The 27,226-nt window shown below is 35.5% G+C and overlaps 1 protein-coding gene across 2 annotated transcripts in view; it reads left to right on the top strand.

Annotated features, from left to right (window-relative positions):
- TMOD3 (tropomodulin 3) overlaps positions 1–27,226 on the top strand; it is a 57,654-nt gene that overhangs the window by 8,898 nt on the left and 21,530 nt on the right. Inside the window, exons 1-4 of one of the 2 annotated variants that reach the window (XM_044665165.1) lie at positions 9,958–9,979; positions 10,119–10,249; positions 15,835–15,991; positions 24,288–24,410. In XM_044665165.1, the coding sequence (XP_044521100.1) occupies positions 10,124–10,249; positions 15,835–15,991; positions 24,288–24,410 (406 nt within the window). In that variant the 5' untranslated portion in view covers positions 9,958–9,979; positions 10,119–10,123. Of the gene's footprint in view, positions 1–9,957; positions 9,980–10,052; positions 10,250–15,834; positions 15,992–24,287; positions 24,411–27,226 lie in introns of those variants that run through there. The other variant, XM_044665164.1, reaches the window with a different exon arrangement.

Raw genomic sequence — 27,226 nt, 5'->3', positions numbered from 1 at the left:
ATGTCAAGTTCCTGAATAAAGAGTCTAGAAAGGTAGGTTGGAGATAGATTATGAAGAGTTTTACATGCCAGGCTGAGGATTTTATATTTTATTCTAGATGCTTGAGATTTTTGAGCAGGGAGTGACATGGTCTGATTTGTGCCTTAGGAATATTATGTTAGTATATTATATTCTCTGTGGATAATGATTAGAAAGACTAGAGACACAGGAATCATAGATTTAGAGTTTGAAGAGACCTTAGCAGCCATCTAGTTCACTCTTCTCATTTTTACAGATGAGGAAACTGAGGCCAAGGGAGGTTAAGATTTGTTTTGGGCTACTTAAAATAAATGACACCTGCAGAGTTTGAACCCAGTTTCTGCAATTACAAATCTGGTGTTCTTTCCATTCTACTACCTCATTTCAGTAGCCAGATAAGAGATGATGAGTACCTGAACAAAGCCTGTGAATCTGGGTGGCTAGGTGACTTGTGCACTTGACAGAGATAGGGAAGTTTGGGGAGAGGATTCAGTTTAAGAAAATATAAATGTTACATTTTGAATATATTGAGTTGAGATACCAAGGGAACATCTCAGGGATACTGTTTAGTAAGTAGTTAGTAATATGGGACTAGAGTTCCAGAGTTAGATTAGGATTGGATATAAAGATATGAGAGTCATGTGTAGAGATGATAATTGAACCCATGGGAACTACAAGCAATAAAAAGGCAGAGAGCCTTGGGGTGCACATATAGTGGATGGTAGAATGAATAATCATCATCTGGCAAAGGGGACTGAGGAGTTGTTAGCCAAGTAGAAGGAGAACCAAGTTAGAGCAGGGAGGAAAACATATCTAAGAGGAAGCAGTTGTCAGTGTCAAATACTTTAGGAAATCTTAGAACTGAGAGGACATTGAATAGATGAAATTACTGTTCTCTTGGAGAGAATAGTTTCAGAAGAGTTTTAGATCAGAAGCCGAATCACAATGGCTTGAGAAGTGAATGGGAAGCAGAGGCAACAAGAAAAGATAGTACTTTCTAAGAGTTGGCCTATGAAAGGAAAAAAGATATAGTACAGAAACTTGAGGGAATAAAGATGAATGTCTTGAAGGCATATTTCTAGGAATCAGGGAACGAATGGATGGATTAGAGATGAAAATAGTAATTTATTTACAAAATATAGGAGAGAGTGGAAGTAGAGAGATGAGAAGAGGGTAGAGTAAGAGATCTAACTTAACGAACTAGATTTGTATTCAAGTCTGGGCTTTACTCCAGTAGGGCTCCAGAGGCCCAGCCAGAGAGCCGAAAAGTCAATTAATAAGGGGTTTAGTCATGAGGGTTTCTCTCAATCAAGGGCCTCTCCTGAGGCTAAGGTAGTCAGTCATCTTCACTCACCACATGTAGTTCTAAGGGAAAGATTTAAGAACAGTCTCACCAAGGTCTCAGGGTCCCAGGTCCAAGACACAAAGGAGAAGAGATGAGCTGAACTCACTGAACTCTCTTTTAAAGGGGCTTCTTTTGCATCACTTCCTGTGCTTTCCTCTTAGTTTACATGTCCAAACACAACAGATGCTTTTCTTAGGACTGCCCAAGAGGCAGTCAGTAAATTCTGATTCCTCACTCACTCTAGCACACGTGGGTCACAGACTTCCCAACTTGTGAATTAAGTGGAGTTGTTTATACTTTTAGTGATTAGATTTGAGAATGGGTAAAGTAGATTTAATCTCATTATCATAGGGCAAGCTCCTGGAGAAGATGGGAGTAGGGTAAGATCAGAGGCACAATTCTAAGATTTGGCTTGGCCAAGGGAGGGGCTGCCTCCTTCTCAGAGATGGATACCAAGGAGAAAATGAGAAGGAATAGAAGTTTTGAGGTAACAAATAGGGAGAAGAGAGATCAGGCAAGTTGCCTTTTTTCTCAGTAAAATAGAAGACAATATCCTCTGCTGAAAAGGGAGATGGCAGAAGGTGGTCTGGTGCTAAGGAGGATAACATCAATCATGGAGGAATGAAAGGATTACAATTCAGCAGTGGACATGTCATTAAGGTTGGATAACTAAGCCCAGTTGGTTTTTCAAGCACTACAATCATCACATACCAAAGTAGCTATGCGATGAGGTCAGGTTTTTGATCTATTGATCAAATTAAATGATCCATTTAACTCTGGTTTGAGAAGTAGTGATATAGAAAGATCATGCAGGTGGGATTGTTACTCTACTGCAAAATATAGAAAGAAGAGAGTCTTTTAATTTTTTCTGGAGGCAGGGGTTGGTAGTCATGGAGTGCATCTAATTGTTAAAAAAATGAAAACTAAATTTACATGATTGCACATGTAATAAAATCTATACAAGATTGCTTCTTCTCTCAAGGGGAGTGGGCCTGGGTTGGGGGGAGATAGGGAGAGAATTTCTAGACTCAGTATTCTTTGAAAAATTTTAGAGGGGGCAGCTGGGTAGATCAGTGGATTGAGAGCCAGGCCTAGAGATGGGAGGACCCAGGTTCAAATCTGACCTCAGACACTTCCCAGCTGTGTGACCCTGGGCAAGTCACTTGACCCCCATTGCCTACCCTTACACACTCTTCTGCCTTGGAGCCAATACACAGTATTGACTTCAAGATGGAAGGTAAGGATTTAAAGAAAAAAAAATATTAGAAACTTTTTATATGTTATTGGGGAATAAAATAAAGTACAGGGTAAAAAGAAACTAAAATTTGTGTTAGAACACAAGTAAGTTAGGAATTGGTGAGGGGTTTTGATCATAAAAAAGTAAAAATGAAGCATAGAAAGAATGTTTGCTTTTCTCTTAACAATGAAGGCCTGCTTATGCAGGGCATGATTTCTTTTAGGTCTGGCCTGTTTTTTTTTTCCAGGTCTTTACCTATAGCCTAATATTTATTGACTTGGTAGATTAAGAGAATTCTTGTGCAAAGAAGAATGAGTCATTAAATGATACTTCCTCTTTGTGGGGAAAAGTCTCAGATTAGTCTCCAGTTTGTGTTTTGGAATAGATTCAGCATTTTGTTTGATGATGAAGTACTGACAAGTTCTTCATACAAAATTCCCTTCCCACATTTGGGTTTGTCTATAATCTTATTTGTGAAAGCCTCTCATAAACTTAATTAACAAAGATAAAAACAAACAATAATAACAGTTCAGTATCCACCTTAGCCCCAAATTATTTGTCAGTTCTAAGTATTTAAAATATCCTTTTTTGTTCCTCTAAGCAGTAATTAAGTCAGTTAAGCGAAATTCTAGAAAAACAGTTTATTGATGAAAGAGTTATGCTGATATGGTGAAGGGTGGAGACAAACAGGAAGCAGCCTGACTGCCAAGCTAAGAAAGAAAGCAAATGAAGTATAGTAGCTATAGCTTATATTGCAACCCTATCCCTTCCTTAATCTTGCTCCCCTAATGCACATACATCCTTAAAAGACTGAGACTTTTACATATTTTCATGAAAGATCCATATAAATGATTTGATTACCTCAACAACCTCTTCCCAAATAAACTTCTTTCTTCTTTTTCTACCTGCCAAACATCTTTTTTAGAGCTTTTTAGGGAATGATAGGGGGAAATATTGAGAGAGAGAAGAGTATATCCTTCCTCCCCTCCCCCCAAAAAAAGAGGGTTTTGCTCATTTTGTGGGATGTTAATTCTGTATATTGGCCTGAATTTTTCTGATTTTTGAGGTGATGGTAAACATGTGGTACTTAACATATTTCCTTATTCACATCTTAAGTTAGGGAGGAAAGGGAAGTTAGTTAACAGAGTGATTATATAGTTATTTGGGTGTAGCACCCAAAGCCTGTCATATAGTCAGGATGCTTCCTGATTGGCTGAGAATAATGGTATATTAACCAGGTGAGAAGGTCATGTTGGTAGCAGTCTGGGAGAATCTCATCTGGGAACACAAGGGAGCTGGATGCTGCAGCTTTGGGTTCTAGGTCTGAACAAAGCCATAGGCCAAACTGAACCTAGGGAGCTTTAGGTAAGGATTATGTTAGAGTTGGTCTACTCAATCTGAAACTGAGTAGATTTCTTTATGCCTATTTTTCATTATATTTCCTTGGTATATTATTTGTGAATTTGTGTATACTACTTTTCCTCTTGAAAATAATCTTTTAAAAAAATCTTTAGAAATTTCATTACCAAATCTATTTATTGAATAGTTTACCATTAGCTCTGAAATATATTGAAATTACTGTTATACAGTGATCATTGCTGACCATTCAAGTTATAACCAACTTTTCATTAGAAATATTGTAGGAAAAATAAATTTGAGATGATAATCATTACTTTTTATTGTTGACATATTTATAATTCCTTCTCTTTAAAATTTTATTTTATTTTTCTGTGTAACCTCGGGCAAGTCACTTGACCCCCATTACCTAACCATTACCACTCTTCTGCCTTGGAACCAATACCAAGTATTGATTCTGATATGGAAGGTAAGGGTTTTTTTTAAAAATAAATAAATAGAATCTTATTTTTTTCTGAATTTTGATATCACCATTGATAAAGCTTTGCAATAGAAGAGAAAGAGGAAAAAAATTAGTAGAACTTGAACACCAAGAAAAGAAGGGGGACAAGTTAAATATAGTTTAAGTGCAGCAACTTTTTGAACCCAATAAACCAAACTGGTTTAGAATCCTGGAAGATCCAAGAAGTGGACTTCTAGTGGGGCTTCCATTAAGAAAGGAATTGTAGAGAGAAAGGTTCCCTATCTCAATTTGAGTTCCCCTGATACTCTGGGAAGCAATCTTAGATCTTTCAAAGGGAGAAAGTGGCAAAACAGATGTAATATATTTTAATAAGATTTTGGGGGGGTGTATGTTTCACTTCCTTTTTATTCCTTTCTATGCTTTCTTGTAACTATGTTTATCTAAATTAGTGGTGGCAAATATAGCAGCAACATCCAGCTTTACTTGTTAAATGGGGCAGTTTAATCATTCAAAGTAAACATTTCCTTCTGTCTTTGATCTCTTCTTAGTGTGTTAAATATCTTATCCATATATCCTTGCCTTTGGACCAGCCCTCCACATCCTAGTTACTCCATTTTTATAGTCATTGCTTTAAAGAAGTTTGAGGAATCTTTAATGCAAGAGTAGGCAAATAACCTTTCACAAGGTTAGATTTCGCTTTGATTAGTCAGGTTAGTCAGAATGTCCTCTAGTCAATATTTTTTTCCTACAAAAAGTATGTTCTTGTAATAGTAATGGATAGATATAGGTTTGATTTTGAAAAGGTACTTAGTGCTATTTGGATTATATTTACAGTGTGCACAATACCTTCCATTAGTCAGCTGTCAATATTATTTATTATTTTGTTATAGAATCATAAACTTAAATTTGTAAGGAAGGGACTTGAAGAGGGAGTCAGTCCAATACCTTCCCAAATCATGAATCCTCTGTTTTATGTTTTTTATTATAATAGATTTTTTAGATAAATTTTGAAGATAGGAGAAAATTGATTCTTCTTTATATTTTTTACCAAAATAAATTAAAGCAAATATGTACAGTAATTGGAAGATGAGTAAAACCTTTCCATTTCAACAGATATTGGGGCCTCTGTGGTCCAGTAGATTGAGTGTAAATATTTGGACTATTCCATCTATGCCTAAATGGCTTCCAGATATTTAAATTATATGATTGAACAAGATTTTAGAACTAAAATATACCTCAGAGTTTGTCCACTACAATCCAGTGCTTATGTGAAAGTTATTGGGAATTAATTTCATTAAAATTTCACAAACAATTCATTTATTGAATAATTTACCATTAGCCCTAGAATTTATTGAAATTGCTATTCTACAGTAATCACTGTTGGACATTCATGTCAGAACCAACTTGTCATCAGTGATTATAGATTAATTCTAGTGGTAAATCTTGGACGTGTTGTAGGAAGAATAAATTAGAGATACCAGTTGTTACTTTTTTACTATCTATAAATTTATGTGGTTCTAAATTTTTCTTTTTAAAGTATTTTTCCCCCCGAATTTTGGTATCAACATCAATAAAGCATTTGTTCTTTAAGACTAAAAATATCCTCTTTGTTTTGATGTTATGGTTCTTTGTCATTAGACAAGACCAGTTTTCAAATAATGCGATCCAGTACATTATCAGTTCTTAGTATTGAGGAGAATGAATTCTGGTGGCACCTTTTCACAAAATCATAGGTTCTTTAGACCTAGTAGAAAACATATCTAGGAAATGGAGAAGAATGAATCAGATGACTAGAATGTTTCAAACTTGTGTCATTCAGATGATGGTAGTACAAGAGACAAGGAAATTGGGAGAGGAAATGTGAAAAAATATCATTCATTTAATTTTTTAAATAGAATATTTTATTTTTTTCATCTGTATATAGTGGTCCCTCACTTATCACGGGAGTTACATTCCAGAGACCCCCGGGATGGGGAAAATCCATGAAGTAGTGGGAGAGCAAACAGACTGATGCTACAGTCATTGAGCCAATCAGAACCCAAGATCCAGAACACAGTGCTCAGTCAATAGTGTGCTGTGTACGATCTCACATTGGCAAACTTGCACAAGTGGTAGTGGTGTACTGCATTTCCATTGTGTATAGTACTTCATCCTCAAAATCCCACAATAGAGTGAAAACTCCATGATACAGAATTAGATTTTTTTTAAAACCTGCGATACAGTGAAGCCATGATAAGTGAACTGCAATATAGCAAAGGATGACTATACAACAATTTTTAACATTCATTTTTCAGAAATTTGAACTCCAAATTCTTTCTCTACCTTCTCCCTGAGATGGTAAGCAATTTGATTACATATATGATCATGTAAAACATATTTCTGCATTGGTCATGTTGTAGAAGAAGACTCATAAATTAAAGGAAAACCCCACAAAGATGATAAAGGGAAAAATTGTATGCTTCATGCATTCAGACTCCATTAGCTCTTTCTTTGGAGATGGATGATATTTGTCATGAGTCTTTTGGTTGTTCTAGATCATTGTTTTGCTGAGAAGAGCTAAGTCATTCATAGCTGATCATTGTACAGTATTGTTACTATATACAGTGTTCTCCTGTTCTCTTTTCACTTTGCATCAGTTTTTCTTTTTTTGTTTTGATCTCTAGAATTCAGACCAAGAGTGGTATTGCTGGATCAAAGAGTACATGCATTTAATTTTAAAAAACTAAACTAAACTAAACTAAACACAGTTGTAATTTTTTTATACTTAGTATAATATGCTCATAACAACTTAGTTTCTTTCCCTCTCTTCCTACTTTCCTTCTAACACTTCTCTCCCATCCTTCTGTATTTACATATATAGAAACTGTTTTTCTTTTAACCAAACTTTCTTTCTAAAAATACCACTTATAGAACTAGGAATCAGTAGAATTGAGTTCTAAATCTGACTTCCCTACTAATTCATTTGATTTGTTTTATCACCGTACACACTTTATTACCAAAAGTAGACCTAAGCATGAAGATTTCTTCCAGGAATGCAGAAAAAGAAACTTATTGTTTTAAAAATGTAATTAAAAGAACATCAGTCATATTTGAAAACATTCACTTGAAAGTGTTTGACAGGTTTAAATTTGGTCACAGTGTAATCCTGGGATTTTAGGATTGTCAATTTTTAGATCCAGAAGACTCTTGGGAGATCATTTAGTCCAATCTCCTTTTCTGGTTCAGTAATCTGAAAGTTAGAAAGGAAAAGTGACTTATTCAAAGTTTATATATGCAGTAAATAACAGAGTTAAAATTCAAACTAGGTGCTTAGATTACAAATCTAGTACTTTTCCCACTATACTCAACAGTCTCCAAAATATGGCCATGAACCTACAATCATGGTATTAGGTTGCATGCTTTGCAGATTGAATGAATTTAGCACTGAATGAATTGTTGGGCTAGACAGGAGATCATGTGAAAAAGACCTGGGAGATTTAATGGACTGCAGTTGATCTCATATTGTGAACTGGCAATCAGTAAAGTCAAATACAACCTTAGGCTGCATTATATGTTTTCTATGGGGAAAGGGACCATAGTTCTGTGGCTCTACTTACACTATATCCAGAGTATTGTATTCAATTCTAGGCACATGTTTTAGGCAGGACATTTGGCAAACTGGCAACCATTCAGAACAGGGTGGAATATGATAATAAGAAGAATGGAAAACATGCCATATTTGAATCATTAGAAGGAATTGGAGATGTTTAATCTGGAGAAGATGGCTTGGGGTAGAGAGAATATAATTGTTGTCAGTAAGAGGCAGCTGGGCATAGTAAAAATAGGACTTCAAAAAAGTTTGGAACATGTTTTTGAATCACCTTTGAATACTCAGATAAGTTCACCTCTCTCTGTAAGCATCAAATCAGTGAATTTTGTCAAGTTAAAGAGTTGAATTAGATATTCCTTCCTACTTTCTAAATCCTGTAAATATTTGAAGGGACTTTTATGGAGGAGGGTTTAAATGCATGCAACTTGGTTCTCAAAAAGAAGAACTAGATCAATATGTAGAAGTTGCAGAAAAACAAAGCATATTTGTTATTTGGCTTCCATCTAAGAGAAAACTCAGTATTTAGAGCTGTTTAAGAGTGGAATGGGCCACCCTTGGAGAGAGTTGAATTCATCACTGAAAGTCTTCAAGGAGATGCTAGATGGCCACTTGTTGAGGTTGTTACAGAAAGGATTCCTGTCCACATAAGGGTTATAGTAGTGGTTAACCTTTAAGGTCCCTTAAGTACGAAGTTTTGTGTCATTTATTAGAGAAAATGACCAAAGAAACAGGTGCAGAAGACAGAGGTACAGTTATCTAATCAGTCTTTTAGTAAATTAGTCATTTAGTATTTATTAAATTCTCATGTGCCAGGTACTGTGCTAAGTGCTAGCGATACAAAGAAGAGGGAAAATACCCACTCCCTGCTTTCAAGGAGGTCACCTAATATAGGAGACCACATGCAAACCAGTTTCTCCTTACATATGTTATAGCAGCAAGCCAATGTTCTAGTTCTGATAAGCCTAATCTGCAAAATTTTGATGCACTTAACCCTCCATTATATACACAAAATACAATTTAATTTAGGTATAATAGTGCAAATATATAAACAATCTCCTAATTTTCTGATTATTATTGGTCATTAGCTGGTTGCCAGGTAATTATGAGGGACCACTGTTGCAGTATTTGCATAGAATAGATGGATTATAAGATTGAATTTCTTAAGAGCATGCCTTCTTATTTGTCTTTAAATCTCCCAGAGTTTAGTACACTATAGAACATGTAGTATGCATTTAAATAAACTTTTTTTAATCACCTAGTTGATAGATATTTCCTTTAATCCAGCATTACAGTCATGCTTTTCCAAAACTGGTTCATATCTAAATTAAGACCACTCACTGTAGCATTTAGAATGGGAACTCTCTGATTCTGAGTAATTTAAAAATGAGAATTAATTAATTTCTCCTACCTATTTCAGTTCTTTCATTTGGTAGCAGATGCCTCTCCAAATGAATGACTACATGGTAACCTAAACATAAACACTAGAACTAGATATCAGAAAAGGAAACCAATACACAAAACTTAGGTATCTGAAGAAGATGTAACAAGGGATATTCTTTATAGTTAACTGGATATAGGAATGGGTGCTTAATGTCTCCAAATCTTGTCCAGACTGAGGTGTCAAGTATGGTAGTTTCCAAGATAGGGGTGGTATCAGAGCTTCAGAGATGGCTTCCCAGCTTCTTTTCTTTTTTCTTTCTTTTTTTTTTTTCTAATATGGGAAAGTCTCATCTCTGATGTGTGTAACAGAAGCCCTCATTTTCAGACATTCCAGAATGGTGATTGGTGAGAAATAAGGTGTTATCTACTACTGCTTCTACTTCTACACTTTGGGACCTTTGGATACAGTAATTGGTTGAGGGAAGTGAGAGTTTGGGCCTGGAAAGTTTCCTAATTTTTCCTAACAAAGATGACATGGAAAGTCTTATCCATAATGACAGGTGCTATGGGTCTGTCTGAACCCAAAGTCTCTTACCTGTGATGTTATTATTAGTGGTGCATAGTGGGTTTTTAAAAAAATAATACACTGTTACTTTTTCCACAGCTTACAAAAAAAGAAATCTTATCTGATTTATAAACGTGGCCAAAATTGAGTGGCATTCTACTCCATAAATCATGGCACTCCCCTTCCGAAAGGACTTGGAGAAGTACAAGGATCTTGATGAAGATGAACTCCTTGGTAAACTTTCAGAAACTGAACTAAAACAGCTGGAAACTGTTCTTGATGACCTTGACCCTGAGGTGGGTGTAACTGAGAGGAGTGGGAGGGGATATAAATTATCTTATTTTTTATCCAAATACATTTTTAGTCCCTTCTTCCTTTCCATCTTTTTTCTCTTCTTGGAAATGACTATTCTTTCACTGTTTCCCACTATGGGCACTATTTTTGCCTCTATTGACATTAGTGCTTGTATCCAGAATGATCTCAAATCCCTGTCTTGAAGGGCTCTTAAAATTCCATATCCTCTCTGAAGTGTTTGTTGACTAAACAGAAGGTTGGGTGTATCATGGAATATAGTAAGATGGAAATACCTCAAAGCTGGTTTTTGTTCAATTCTTTTTTTTATTTTTTTAAACCCTTACCTTCTGTCTTGGAATCAATACTGTGTATTGGTTCCAAGGCAGAAGAGCAGTAAAGGCTAGGCAATGGGGGTTAAGTGACTTGCCCAGGGTCACACAGCTGGGAAGTGTCTGAGGCCATTTTTGCACCTAGGACCTCCTGTCTCTAGTCCTGGCTCTCAATCCACTGAGCTACCCAGCTGCCCCCTTTTTTGTTCAATTCTTAAAGCTGTTTGCTTCTAGGGTAATTGCCTTCCAAAGTACTTTGACAGACCTTTGCTTGGCCCTAAATTAGGTCATCTATAGTCTGATGAGTGCTGGACAGAATGAATGATTTTAAAGTCATCTTTTGAATGGGCCTTAGAGCTCCCTTGACCTTTAGCAATATGCAAAGTTCACTCTAGAGCAGAACTAAATCTGTAGTTTGATTAAAACCAACTGAGCCTTCATGGGATTCTTTGGGTTAGTAGTGATCTGGAGCTAAAGTAAAAACCACTTGGTCAATCTTGGTTTAGACTTATGCCCTTTAGGACTTCCTTAGAGTTGTGTGATGTACTCAGGGAAGGGACTATTTGCTAATTTACATCCTATTCCATTCTAAATTGCTTTACTTATTGAACATTACTTGATAACTGTATGCTGGGACATTAATTCTTAGTGCTTGTTTAGGGTTAATTTTATTTTTTGCTTAATAAAACTTTCTTTGGTATTAAAAGTATTGTACTGTTACTACCACACGTGTTTATCCTTTTGGGTATAACTAACTTGTTATTGTATTTTTACTAAGACTACTGCTTCAAATCTCAGGTAATCTGTTTAGATTACCTAAAATTACCTAAACACTGAAGATAAAATCCTTCCATCATAAATTCTATAATAAATACAAATTTACACTGAAAATATCTTTTAGTCTGGAGAATTACCCTGTAATAATAATGTTGTGTTCATTTTGTTGCCCTGAAACTCTCTACTTGGAATAATCCAATATGAGGAATCCACCATCCCAGTATAGTAGAATAGAAAGAGTATTGCTAAAGAGGACCTGGCTTCAATTCTTGGCTCTCTCACTCCCTGTGTGATCTTTGGCAAATTTTGTCAACCTTTCTGAACCTCAGTTTCCTCATCTATCATATTAGAGGGTTGGATTAGAGCCTTTTAGCTCTAAATCTGTAGCTTGTTCATCTTTAACAGTCACACACTTTAATGGAATAGTTTTTGACACTAAATGGCTACTCTTTGGCCTCATTTGATAATGATTTAAATTCTACTTCTCAGATAGAAAGACTCCCAACTTCTTTATATAGCATTTCTTCAAACTTCCCCACCTCAGGCTCAGATGTTGCTTGTTGAGTCTCTGAAAAGCATGATTTATCCCCTGACATTTAGCAAAGAAAGAGTTCTGTGCCATTTTACAAATTGTCAGATTCTGCTTTACCTTCCCTCTGTCCTCAACTCCTCCTTCACCTCAGTGGGAGTTGGCTTTTAAAGTTATTAACTGGCATTGTCATGTGAAAGTTAAATAGGAAGAGGAATGCCAGATTCTTAGTAACTTGTTTGTTTTGTTCATAGGGAAAGACATTTAGAAAGAATTGAGTGTTCTGAAGTAGAACAATACCAGTCCCAACTGCCTTAGCCAGAAAAACATCTTAAAGTTCCCACCAACTAATTTTACCTGCCCCTTCAGGGATCTCAGGAGTAGGGGAAAATAAAAGGAAGGCAGGTGGAGTAAGAAAGAATGTATAAGACAACTCTTTGTAATTTGGGAGTTTCCTCTCTTCTCTACCACATCAGTACACTAATTCATCACCCATTTCAGAATAGTTAAATCACAAGCACAAATTATTTGTACATTAACTTATGTGTCATAACAAAGAATGAGAAAAAATATTTGTGTTCCAGAAATTTCATCTTATTGAGATTTGACCTGCTTATTAAATTTCATTTTTTATTAAATTGGCTAATTAGAGCATGCCACTCAGGGTTCATATTCCATGAAAACTAGTTAGCTGTGATTGCTTTCATGATTCAGACTCACAAAGGTGACTAGGATCCTAACCAGCCATTTCACAAATGTGTTTCACAAAGGGAATGAACCTGGCAAGAAAGTACTGATGAAATCAATTCAACTATATTGGTAGTGCTGAAGAAAAAAAAAAACAACTTAAAATACATGTCCTTCTGCAATGTCTTCATATGTGAAGGCTGCACATTTTGTTGATTTGCTTTGAAAACTTTCCAAAATCTTTTTCATGTGCATATGTTATATGTGTCCCAGTTACATCATAGGGCAACAGCCATTTCTTCTCTTGCTTTTCAAAATAACAATGAAAAATTGGAGATGGAAAAAAAAATCCTCAATGCATTATCAGAAACTGACTCTAACGGGGGCAGTTGGGTAGCTCAGTGGATTGAGAGCCAGGCCTAGAGACAGGAGGTCCTGGGTTCAAATCTGGCCTCAGACACTTCCCAGCTGTGTGACCCTGGGCAAGTCACTTGACCCCCATTGCCTACCCTTACCAATCTTCCACCTATAAGTCAATACACAGAAGTTAAGGGTTTAAAAGAATAATTAAAAAAAATAAAATAAAAAAAAAGAAACTGACTCTAAAACTTTTTTTCCTACATAAATGAATCAAATTCCTCTATAACAAGTACTGTTACAACACCAACGTAATTAATTATGGATCCCTGCAGATGGCCCGTTGAGACAGCAGAATTCTCTTGAGTGAGTTATCCAGCATAATGTTTTCTTTGGATAGTCATTTGCCTTTAAAAAGTGATCTATTTAATGGAAAAATAATCCATTACCTGACAGGATCCATGGATGGATTCTATTTGTCATCTTTCTCTAATATACTGGAATATCTAGAATACCTAGAAACAGAGATGACCACATCTATTTGGCTTTTTATAAAAGTGATGTATACTAACTGCTTCTAGCTTGTCCCCATGATGTACTGATAATAAGATCCTAAAAAGCCAATTTATTCTGTTGTCATTTGAGAGTCAAATGCAGAACTATTACCTTTTCTGGCCATTTATGACTATTCTTGGGCTATACTGGTGAAAATACAGTGTGGGAAAAGCAGATAGCAGGTCCCAATCTATTGCCTCCTGCTTTTTCCCTTACCTCCCTCCAGCAGTTCTTTTTCCCTCTAGGCATTCATAACATGCTGTTGTTATGTACGGAACCTGATATTTTGGACTCCTCTGGGAGTTCTAATGCATTTATAGTAGCCCTGAATTAATTCAGGGGCTTTCAAATCCACCTATGAAATTTTAATAGTCAGTAGTAGAATCATAGAAATTTATATTTAAAGGGAACCGAATGCCCTCTACAATATAGTAATAATTAGCACTTACGTAGTGCTATATGGTTTGTAGAGTATTTTATAAATACTGTCCTTTCATGTTCCCAACAACCCTGAGAGGTAGAGGCATGGAGAGATTATACTAAAAGAATTAAATTTGCCCCTTGATATAGCTAATAAGCATCTGTGGGCTAGATTTAAATTTGTCTCTTCCTGACTCCAAGTGTAATGCTCTAATTCTCTGCCTTTTCCCAACAAGTATGTCAACTGGCCTTTATTCAGATACTTCAACATGAGACAGTCCATTCCATTTTCAGATAGCCCCTTAATTGTTAGGAAGTGCAGTCTTATATTAAACTTCCTTAATAACTTCCACCCTAGTCTTTCCACTGTATAGGAATATCTCCATATTCCTGTGTAGAATGTGATTAGTTTGCTTTTCTACATGGTAGTCCTTCACATATTTGGAGATAGCCATCATATTCACCAAAAGGTTTCAGAATTTCCTTAATATAGCTTAGTTTGGGCCTTCTCACCATCTCCCACCTCTGGATATATTTCAGTCTTTATGTTTCGGTGTGCCTCTTAAAATGTGGTGCCCAGAAATAAATTCAGAAGTCGTCTGACCAGCCCAGAAGGTAATGTTATTGCTAATTCTCTTGTTCTGTGCTCTTCTAAATGGTAGTATGAAATCACATTAGCTTTATGGGAAGTCAGCACTACACTGTTGAGTGCATACACATTGAAGTTGGAGGCAGCTTCCCACTCTGGTTGATTTTTTGAATCTATGTGCAGGAGTTCATATTGATCAGCATTAAAACATTCATTGTTCCTACTTGTTGAGATCTTTTTGGACTCTGTTAGCCCAACTACACACTGCTGGTTAGCCCAACTAGCACAACTACATTTACTGAAAAGAAAACAATGGTTTGTTATATTATTTTTATATATATTTTTTAAACCCTTACCTTCCGTCTTGGTGTCAATACTGTGTATTGGCTCCAAGGCAGAAGAGTGGTAAGGGCTGAGCAGTGGGGGTTAAGTGACTTGCCCAGGGTCACACAGCTGGGAAGTGTCTGCGGCCAGATTTGAACCCAGGACCTCCCGTCTCTAGGACTGGCTCTCAATCCACTGAGCTACCCACCTGCAGTATTTTTTGCAACAAAATTCTGTTCTGGCAACAAAAAGCTCTTCTTGACAGGAATTTTACATATATTCTTGGCGTTCCTATTGTGCTTGTTAAAAAAATACGATCTTCTAATACCTCATCATGGGACAGAGGTGATTGTAAGTGCTTCAAAGGCTGTTGGTGAAAGTACAAGCTTCCACAAAGTTGTAAAGGCATCAGGTGTGGGTATGGATTCTGTTTGTCATCTAAGGATCAGCCTAGCTAAGTTTGGAGAGATTTATTACCACATCAACTGCAAAGTATTCAACTTCTATAGTCATTCCTATTCTTGAAGACTTAACCAGTGTTAAGAGCTTGATTTGCATTAGGCAAAGAAGTATCCACATTGATGAAATGATAGATCTTTGAAGTATTTAAAGTATTCTTCAAAGTCATTTTAGATATTAAGAAAATTGATTTTGTTTAATGTCAAAATGATGTGAAACTAGAAGTCTTGATATTTTCAGTTACTAAAATATGTTCTGTGAAAAAAATGAATTAATGACTATTCTGTTAATAAAATGAACTCTGTCTAGCCAAACTTTTTGCAGTTTCAGTTTAACAGTTTTATAATTTGTTCTTGTAAATCATGATATGAAACACTTAATGCTGATATTATATTGCCATACACTATTTCATAGACATTTAAATCCATAAAAATCATTAACCTTACCTAGTACCTGTTTGTAATGACAAATATTTTCACAGAAATGAAATAGTTTGATTTGTGTGTGGTTTAATTGTAAATCTCCATTGTAATGGTCCTTTTTTGGGGGGGGGGGGTATAGAATGCACTTCTCCCTGCAGGCTACCGGCAAAAAAATCAGACTACTAAGAATGCTACAGGACCTTTTGACAGAGAACATCTGCTTTCATACTTAGAGAAGGAAGCTTTGGAACATAAGGACAGGGAAGACTTTGTACCCTTCACTGGAGAAAAAAAAGGTAAATCCAGGGTATTAAAATTATTTTCTTGGGGAACTATTTTGGTAGATTCAGAGGAATTCAGGCTTTAGAGTTAGTTAAATTAATTGATTGCCTTAAAGATTTTGAATTTTTATAGTTATTTTTAAAAACCTTTTGAATTTTTTAACCCAATAACAAATTTTTCACCAATTTGGTAATGAAATCTGCCCTAGTTTACATTAAGTGAGGTTTTGTCGCAGTATAATTGTTTGCGTCATGATTTTATGAGTTAACATAGTGTAAGGGAAAGAGCATTTGCCCTTGAAAACATGGGTTCAAATTGTAACTTCCACATAATAGCTGTAAGACTTTAAAGAGGTCATTTAGGTTTTTTGAGCTTCATTTTTCTCATCTGGAAAATGGGGACAGTAGTACTTGTATTGCCTATTTATTAGACAAGATCATGGTGGTTGAATAAATGAATGCTTAGTGGAGAAAGCTTGATATCTAGAATTAAAAAGACCTGAATTTGAATCCACACTTTTGCCAGTTTAGTACTTAAGTAACTTTGGATAAGTTACTTTCTCTCTCTTGACCTCATAATTAATGAAATGGATAGTTAGACTAGCTGATATTTAAAATCTGTTCCAACTTCATGTTGGATTCACCATCTAATAGCTTTATTATATGCAAATCATGTGTTGTGGGAGAGAGACTTTTATTTATTTGTTTGCTTGTTTAGAGCCCTTACTAAGCTTCCCTCTTGGAATCAATACTGTGTATTGGTTCCAAGGCAGAAGAGTGCTAAGGGCTAGGCAGTGGGGTTCAAGTGACTTGCCCAGGGTCACACAACTAGGAAGTGTCTGAAGCCAGATTTAAATCCAGGACCTCCTGTCTCTGAGCTTGGCTCTCAATCTACTCAGCCACCTAGTTGCCCCCAGGAGAGAGACTTTAGATAAGACACAATCCCTACTCTCAATGAGTTTACACTCTTAAAATTTTATGATTATAACATTCATTATAGTGGTGGTAACAATAATACCACCTAACATTTATATAGTACTTTATGGCTACAGAGATCTTGATATACATGATCTCATTTGATCCTTATAACAACTATGTGAGATAGGTAATACAAGTATCATTATTTGTATTTTATATCTTCTTGGTTTCCTGCTTGTAACAATTTCTTATTTGTGTCAAAGGAGATTTACAAATTGATGAAATATCTTAGTATGTAAAAGACTTGAAACCTTAGATCTAGTCCCATTACAAAAGCATTCCAAATCCTTGTTCATATTTTTGTTAAAGACCTCCCTGGAAACAGATTATTAAACTTTCTGGGTAATCTACTTTCCCATCTGATGATGATTATCTCAGGAAATTTTTTCTGAATCTTGCATATTGTAGTTTAAACCTGTTTCATTTTGTTTTGTCCTTACTAGAGTTGGAAAACATGCTTTTTATTTTCCATATGAAATTATTCTTGTACATAAAGTCAGCTAAGAGTTTTAGCTTCTAGTCTATTTTTCCTTTAAATCTTTCTTTTGGGTCTTAACTGTCTGACTTTTTAAGTACTATAATCAGCTTTCAAGTATTCAAATATTCAAGTGCTTTGAAGTAACAAATTGAATTGCCTAATTTTGAATCCACATATGAACCATTTAAGTAACTGTTAAAATCTCCAGATCTAGAATTCCTCTTTGATGTATTTCTTTTTTGTTGTTTTGTTTGTTTTTGTTTTTTTTAAACCCTTAACTTCTTGTGTATTGGCACCTAAGCAGAAGAGTGGTAAGGGTAGGCAATGGGGGTCAAGTGACTTGCCCAGGGTCACACAGCTGGGAAGTGTCTGAGGCCAGATTTGAACCTAGGACCTCCCGTCTCTAGGCCTGGCTCTCAATCCACTGAGCTACCCAGCTGCCCCCTTGATGTATTTCTTAATCAAAATTTCACAGGATATACAAAAGATTATGTGTGACCTGGTAGTAGTAATTGCAGAAATAATTGCAAAAAAAGAGGACAGATCTTATTGGCCCACTTGATTTGTCCCAAAAACCTGATCCTTGTCAATAGCACACAATAACCTCTTCATACAATCTGGTGTAGCTTTGTGTGGTTGGAAAGTCTTAAGACCAGCTTGGCCTTCTATAGTCAGAGCTGGTATGACACTTTTAAATAAGAACCTTCAGATTGAGTCAGAGTTTCAAATAATGCTCTAGCTACATGCCAAAGAACCCTCTTTTTTTGTAGTCAATCTAGAAATGATAGTTCATTAATTATTCATCTGCCTTGTTAGACCTAAAGCACAGGAAAAGTGACTGACCACTTTCAGCATCATTCTCATTTATTAAAGAGAGTGACTAACCTATCCCTATGGGTTATATTCCTAGTATACTTCAGGAGGGCTGAAATTTTTAAAAAGAGAAAGTGAGATGTTGAAAAGAAGAAAAGGTAGAAAGAAAAAAAAGACAGAAGGAATTAGGAGGAAGTATTGTCATGGAGAATAGAATACTATTCAAGGATATTTATAAGTGATTTTTCTCACAATAATCCTGTAGCATAGCTAGTGCAGATATTATTAGGGTTTTTTTGCTATCAAGAAACTGAGGTATACCAAGTTTGTTAAGAATAGGTTTACCTGCTGTAAGTAGGAAAGCCAGGATTTGAAACCATATATTTTGGTTCCATATTTTTATACTATGCCACAATGGACCTCTGTTACTCTAAGATAACATATGGCTGTTGTTGTCATTTATTACCTTTAATTGTTTAAGTGAGGGTATTGGACGCATATAAGTAATGGGGAGAAAGAATAATAGTTAGGAAATATAAGCCAAAACCAAGAAATAGGAGATGCAAAAAATGGCAGTGATAAAAGGAAAAAGATGGAGGGATAAAGAGGAAAAAAGGAGGAAGGAATAAATGAGAAATTGGGAGAAATAAGTAAAGGTTTGCATTAAACACTATTGTAACAGGATTCTTCTATTTCCTTTTGTGCCTTTTTAAAGTCTTATTTCACTTCCTGCTTGGGTAATGAATAAGACATAAATATAAATAGATAAATTATTAAGAAACGAAAGTTATTTTTCATATGTGTTAGTAGTATAGTGTTTTTTTTTACAAAGTACTTTATATTAATGTTTGTCTCATTTGGTTATCTATTAAAATGAGACTATTTCTTATCTATGTGAATTTGTGAGGCTGAATCCAATTACTTTGCTTGGGATATATGTATAATTTTATGAAGAAAAGCAATGCCTGTATAAATTTGCTTGGGCAAGTCAATTGATGTCCTTAACCTCAGTTTCCTAATTTGAAAAATAATGCTCCTTTTGATTCTGAATTCTTCAACAAATACAATACAGTAATAAATCTTAGAATCAGTATTAAACTATGAAGAATTTCTTATCTAAAATGTGTAGAAAATGAAGATAACTGAATTTTCCAAAATTTATTTTTTAAAATTCTTTTTTAAAATGGAAATCTTCCTAAAATGTGTTACACACTTGAGAGAGAATCATAAATTTAGAATTGGAAAGGACTTACAGGTTATCAAGTCCTAACTTCTCACTTTACAAATGAGAAAACTGAGGCTTTGGAAAAGTGGTTTGCCTAAAATCCAGCATATTTGGAATTTGAAAAAAGCTACTTTGACTATAAATCCAGTACTCTTACTACTACTTCTTAAATAGTATATATTGAACATAATTTGACTTAATAATGGTTGAGTTGTTAATGGTATAGTGTAGGTATAAAAATGCCTCTCTAGGTTATTAAAGTGTACATCAGGCTATAATCTTATTCTTAAATGTTCCTACATTTCCCTGAACTCCAAACTCATTTATCTCTTCTTTAATATTATCACGCCTGCTTCTTCTCATGTCACCACTTCTCCCTTTTATTTTTGCTTCAGCCCAGCATAGTTTTAGCATCCTGATTTTCATAGTTACTTCTAAGAAGTATATGTAATCAATCATTCAACAAACTGTTCTTTTCTACTGATTTATGACCCAACCAACTATTTGTTGTCTTTGATTATTCATCTTTGTTACAAGAGTTTTTTATTTTTCTTTTGGCTAGAGGAGAAATTGGGAGTAAGAGTAAATAAATACTTGCTAATTAAAAACAAAATTAAAAAACAAACAATTTTGTGTTTTGAGCTTCACTTGACCAAATTGTTCAGGTTGTTTTCTTATTATTATTTCCAGAGTCACAGAAACACTAATTATTTTTGGAAAGTAATAAAGTCTTAACACTTCATAGTGTTAAGATTTTGTTTTTATAAAAATCTAAGAAATCTAACCCATCTTTCCCATTTAGTCCATATAGATGCACAAAAAAGCCATTAAAGAGTAGAGGCACTGGTAGACACGTAACAATTTCAGACACCATAGCCTCCAAATTTATGTGATAAAAGTTATTTAATGTACTCAAATTTTCTGTGGGTTTCATATTGACATAGAAATCCACAAATTAACATTATTTTGGTTATTTTGTATTTTTATTTCTTTTCCCTGTCACATTTTCATCTGGTTTGGACTCACTGGAGAATCACTGGCCCAAAGCCAAGTTTGATATTTCTTCTTTAGAGGGCCTGGTACAAAGATTCTTAACCTTTTTTGTATTATGGACACTTGTGGCAATCTGAAGAAGCCTATGCAACTCCTCAAAATACTTTTAAATGTATAATATAAAATGCATGGAATTATAGGGGAAACTATATTGAAATTCAGTTAGAAAGATATTTTTAAAAATTAGCTCCCTGGGTAAAATACTCTTAGACTAGTAGACATTCACTATAGTTAGGTAGAAAGTATATTATTTAAATGGACAGAACAATATATTCCTAAGCATATTACTAACCAAGGGAGCTTACAAATAAGGGAACTGTTTAAGGAGTTCAGGTTTTAAAAGGACATGTGCAAAAGAAAGTATCACTTATGTATAGCCAGAGACAAATATGTTTTGGCATATGCTTGTAATAGTAATGTCAGGAAGGCTAAAACTCAGCAAAATTTGGGTGTGAGGGGGCAGAGAGAAGGAAAAGCAAAAAAAAAAATTAAATTAAAATTTTAAAGCAATAAAAGATTGTTGTTGATTTCTGGTCTTACTGTCTCCCAAACTTCCCTCTACCTTAGTTCATCCTACATTCATTAATCCATATACTACTAGATTACTCTTCCTGAAACACTGTTTTCATCATTTATTTATAATCAAAAGCCTTTAGTGGTTCTGCAAGTGTTAGTTGTTTGATTATGCATCTTTGTTACAAGAATTTTGGTTTTTCTTTTGATTAAAGGAGAGGTTGGGAGGAGGAGAATTTCTTTAATCTTCACTTTCTTATTTGTAAAATGAATGAATTTAACTATGTGATCTTTTTAGTTCTCTCTTGCCCTAACATTCTATGACTTTGACTGAAATTTATATTATTTCAGGTGAAGAAATTTAGCTTACTTTTCAGCTACCTTATTCCTTTGAGTATTAGTCTAACTTTTGGTTGAGTTTCTACCTTAAAAATATATGGCTCCTTATTAATTCCTAGCTTTCTTCAAATCCTATCTGGATATTTTTTCTATAATATGCTATTCAGGTTATGATTCTTCATTCAAGAAATAATAATTAACATTTCTCTGGGAAAAGCACTGGGCTAGATCCTGTGGTGAACAAACATTGTATAAAGAATATTCCTGCCCTGATGGAATTCATGGTCACTTAGGGAAGGTGAAAAATGTGCACACATTTTCTAATACAGACCAGAATATCTTGTTTTCTTAGGAGAGATTGAGGTGATAGCAGTTGGCAGTTTGTATACAAATATTAGATGGATTTAATACTTGAGTATTAAAGGAATTTAAGTGAAGTAAAAAAGATAATTATGGGTTGAGGTTAGTTTGGTGAACTTTAAATGGAGAAGGTTAACCATATTAACTATATGGACTGGGCTTTGGCTTCAGTACTGTCCATCCTTCGTTTTTCAAGCAACTAGTAGCATCAAAGGTAATGTTTTATCTTATGTGTGAATTGGATTTAAGTGAGGCAAAACTGCATAAAATTAATGAAGTGGATAACCTTGGGGTTTTTGATGTCTGACCAAGCTCACAGTGTTCCATAGCTCTTGCAACAGCTACCTTCAGAGCTATTGGAACAAATTGTTCTGATCTTTCCATTCCACTGAGGAAGTCTTTACATGCTTGGGGTATATATTCCCCTAACTCACCAATAGCTTTGAGGCCTGTTGATTACCCTCAATTTTGTTCATTCCATATGCCGAAACTGTTTTAACTAAAGGTGTGGCCACTGTGCATGCTACAGCTTTTTTGGGAGGGAAGAAGACACCAGTAGTGGATGAGCAACCACGTAAAAGGCTCAGCACCAGAGGTGCTAGTCCTTTCTGAAAACCCTATATACCTAGGGATGAACATCCAATATATCAGGGATGAGAACTAAAACCCCAGGGCCCTAAGAGTACTTTTATCACAGGGTACAGAATACAAAGTTTTCCCTTCCACTCCATATATCCTCGGGGGAAATTATAATTTCTAAACAATGATCAGGATCAGTGATAGGCAAAAAAAACCCCAAAACCCTCAAATAATTTCTGAATGCAGAGCCTTTAAAAGCTCTATAACTTTTCTAGTTTAATTTCAACCAAATTGTTCTGCTTGACACTTTCAGGGAATTGTCAATAGTTTTTTGGTTGTTCTTAAAATGGTTTAACATTTTTTTTAAAGATTAGACATTGTATTATTCACCAATATTTTCATGTTATTCAAAGTTTTGTTCTTTCTAAGTTCGATATCATTGAACTTTATAATTCACCCTTTATGCTTTAGAATTTAGAACTTTGCTTTCTTCACTGTCCATCACTTTCTATGAGTCTTCCCATGTTTCTTTGAATTCTTCATATGCTATTGTAATATTACATTGTTTTTATGTTATTTTTTCCTAAGTCATTGGGCACATATTTAGTTATTCTTTTTTTGTTATCCACATAATGCTACAGACATTAATGAGCTAGTGGTTTGGTGGTGGTTTTTTTGTGGGGTTTTTTGTTTGTTTGTTTTTTTTTGCCATCATTAGCCTTCTTGGAGCTTAAGAGAGACCCCTGGTTCAAAGCATGTTGACACTATAGTAACTTTTCTTGCATAAGTTCGAACTTTTTTAGAATGATTGAACCAGTTCATAGTTAAATCCAAAGTAAATTCGTATGACTGTCTTTTTTTTTTTTACTGAATACCGGATGGTTTTGATACTTAGTGTTTTGTAACATGTCTTGAGATCTAGTAGCATCAAGCATCCTTTATTTCTCCTTGATATTCTTAACCTTTAATTCCTCCAAATGCATTTTGTTATTTTATTTTTGTCTAATCATGTAAACTATTTAATCGGTAATTTGATTTCAGTAAGTCCTAAATGAAGAGGTTAGAGTCGAGGCCTTAGAGAAGCGCTGGCAAACCTTTTAGAGATTGCATGCCTAAACTGCCTCTTCAAGCTGCCTATGAGCCCCCGCATTACCCCCAGACAGTGGAAAGAGGAAGTGCTCGCTTTGGGCTGCTAGACAGAGGGGTGGGACATGCAAAAAATGTACTATGGGTGTGGTGGAGGTGAAGAATGGAGCAGCCCACTCCAGCATGCCAGGGCATGCATGCCATGTCTTTGCCAACATGGTTATAGAGGTTAACCTTTTTTTTTTTTTTTTAAACCCTTACCTTCCATCTTAGAATCAATTCTGTGTATTGGTTCCAAAGCAGAAAAGCAGTAAGGACTAGGCAGTTAGGGTTAAGTGACTTGCCCAGTGTCATACAGCTAGGAAGTGCATTCTATGTACCTGGCTGCCCTTTCTCAGTTTCTTTCCTCCTTCCTTCCTCCCTTCCTTCCATCTTAACTGGGAAATAGGGTTAAGTGACTTGTTCCACAGCTACAAAGTATTGGTCATATTTGAACCCAGGACCTCCCATCTCCAGGCCTGGCACTCTTATCTACTAAGCCACCTAACTCCCCTTAAGAATAATAATAATTTTAAAAAATTGTTTTACATCTTAATATTGAACCTTTTAAGCCTAGATAGGATACTTCCGAAAAGAAGATGTAATTTAGGATCTAATGATTGGAATGTTTTGCAAGTTATTAGTTCTACCTTTTTTATTCATAATACTACATACATAATACTTCAAAAAATAGGTTCATTTTTGCATATCTGAGGATCAAATTAAATTATTAGGGATGCTTATTTAGAAAGTTTTTCTTGCTTTATTGTTGCCTTTTTATCAGCTACAGCTGCATAAAGAGTAAATATCATATAAAATCCTTTTAAATAAATTATTTTATTTTATAGGGAAAATATTTATCCCTAAACAGAAGCCCATACAGTCTTATACAGAAGAAAAAGTATCCCTTGATCCAGAATTAGAAGAAGCTTTGACAAGTGCTTCTGACACAGAATTGTGTGATCTTGCAGGTAAGTATCTCTTCTAAAATAAAGTGTGTGTGTGTGTGTGTGTGTGTGTGTGTGAGAGAGAGAGAGAGAGAGAGAGAGAGAGAGAGAGAGAGAGAGAGAGAGAGAGAGAGAGAGAGAGAGAGAGAGAGAGAATGAGAATGCATATGAATGAGAATGAGAAATGTGTGTGTAGAGATTTCATTAGAACCATGCCCCTACTAGAACCCTTCTCCCTCTTGCCATGATTATCAAGTGCCCCTGCTCCTCTACTTCAATACAGCCCATGTCTTGAAGGCTGCCCCCCCATTCCTATTCCCTAAAGAATGTAATATCCTTCATTTTAACCTTCTATGGTTTGGCACTCACAGAGACTTTGCAGCTTCCAGTTGATATTGTATCCTGAGCCACTCTTTATATCATCTATACAGCACTTTCTCTCATATCCTATAATATATTGGTCCTTTATTAGATGTCAGAATACCTTTTATCTCCACTGCCATTCCCAGACTCTCCCTTTGCCACAGTCACTAAGCAGTGAGTCTCCTTTCAAATTCATACTTCTCAAATTGTATCCAATCCAGATTCTAGTGACAGTTACCTTTTGGCTGTTGGGTCAGACTCACTAGCCTCCCTCCTTCCTCAAGGAGCTCAGTACTTCACTTACAGCTTTCCTCTTAACCCCAACTCTTGCATTATACTTGGGAACTATTGTACTCACAACTACTCTTAGCTCCTAATTCCTCAGCTCCTAAGTTTATACTCTAACTCTCATCATTAGACATAAGAAAACTACTTCCACAGTCAGAGATTATAAAATTACTTTATCAAACTTGCTCCCTCTTCTTTCCAACTCTACACATCAAAGCTGTTTGATATTATTTCCAGTATTTCCTTTTTACTCTAGTCTCTGATTAAGAGATGACCTTCCCTCTTGCTGAGGGCAACTCTTTTACCTGTGTAACCTTAATCCCATCCCGTGTTCTCTAGCTGATTGCTTCCAAAATGATCCCTTTTCTGATCTTCAATTTCTCCCTATTAGTTCCTTCTCTGTTTCCTACAATTGTACTGTTTAAACCTTATCTTTAAAAAATCATTTAGATCCTACTTTCCTCTCAAGCTACTATCCTATGTCTTTCTTCCCTTTCATAGCCAAAACCCTTGAAAAAGTTGTCTATATTCATTCCCTCCACTTTCTCATCTCTCACTTCTTGGACCTCTGGGGTCTGGCTTCCATTATTTAATTGGAACAGTTCTCTCCAAAGTTAGTAGTGATCTTTTCATTGACAAATTTATTGACCTCTGTATGCTCATTTTCCTGTAACGTTTGATGCTAACCATCCTATCCTCTCCACCCATTCTTTCCCTTCTCTCTCTCTCTCTCTCTCTCTCTCTCTCTCTCTCTCTCTCTCTCTNCTCTCTCTCTCTCTCTCTCTCTCTCTCTCTCTCTCTCTCTCTCTCTCTCTCTCTCTCCTCCATTTTCTCTGTCTCCTTTCTGTCTCTGTCTCCCCCCCCCCCCATATAAATGCTCCATGTGACATGGATATCCCCAAGGCTCTGCCCTCAAACTTCTTTTCTTTCTATATTTTTGATCATGTGGTGACCTCATCACTCCCATAGATTCAATTATCAGTCCTCTTCAGATAATTCCTAGATCTGTACACCCATCTGCTTCTCTTAATGATACATCATCTCCTGTCTCCATTCCTTTGCACTGGCTGGCTTCCATGTGTGGAATGTGTTTTCTACATATATTTCCTCATTGAATTTCTGATTTAATTCAAAACTCAGCTACTAACAGCAACTCCTACATGAAGCTTTTTTTGATTCTCCCATCTGCTAATCCCATTCTCCCCCAGGTTACTTTATATGTATTTGGCATAAATTTTAATCCTAAAAATCTCAGTGCCGTTTTATGCTTTTAGAACACATACATATATATTTGTGAACATTTTGTTTCTTTCCCCATTCCTGAAAGAATTTAATAAGCTTCTTTTGGACAAGGACATTTTGGTTGGTGTATCCTCAGTTATATCCCATATAATGCAGTGTTGCTGCATTATATCAACTTAAGGAAGGGTTATGGAACTAGAACAAGACCACCTCATCTGAGCCTCTCAAGAAAGCTGGGATCCAGAGAGGTCAAATCATTTGCTTACTGAGGGTTACCCAATTTAGTTAGTGGTAGAGGTAAGTTTTCAAACTAGGCCTCTGATACCTATTCTGGTGGTTTTTTTTAATTATAATGCTCTCTTTCCACTAATGTATGTATATGCAAATAGATATGCTTTCTCAACTCAGAAAATGAACTATTATCTCATTGGTACTCAGAAAATATGTTTGACTGATTTTTATCATTGGCATTGTCAATCTCAAGAGTCAAGGTTTCCACTAATTCTTATAGTATAGTTTTTATTTTGATAAGATTTATTTTACTTTTAGCTTGTCCCAAGTTGACAGTTGCAAAACAAACATGGAAATCTTTATAAAAATATTTTCTTAATTGGCAAGTTTCCTATAGGAAAGGAGGGACTGGGTGTCACCCAGATATTTGGGCATTAGAAGGAGGCTTTTTTATTTTCATCCGTGATTAAGCTTTGTTCTGTGCAAACAAAAGATTCAGGCAGCAGAAAGCAGTAGTGACTGGTAGGTAGCAGAGTGGTTGCTGTTGCTTGGTCATGCTTACTATCCTGCTTATTTTCCAGAAGTGGTCAGTGAAAGAACCAGAGCTATCACTGCTGCTTTCAAATGAGCCACTCTCCTGAGCTAGGCACAGAATATATGCTGCTGTAGTACCCAATTCTCTTTCTCCCTCCTTGGACAGAAAAGGTGAATAGTGA

Source organism: Gracilinanus agilis, chromosome 2 (genome assembly GCF_016433145.1).
Source record: "Gracilinanus agilis isolate LMUSP501 chromosome 2, AgileGrace, whole genome shotgun sequence".
NCBI lineage: Eukaryota > Metazoa > Chordata > Mammalia > Didelphimorphia > Didelphidae > Gracilinanus > Gracilinanus agilis.
This window is presented reverse-complemented; position numbering and strand designations above follow the sequence as displayed.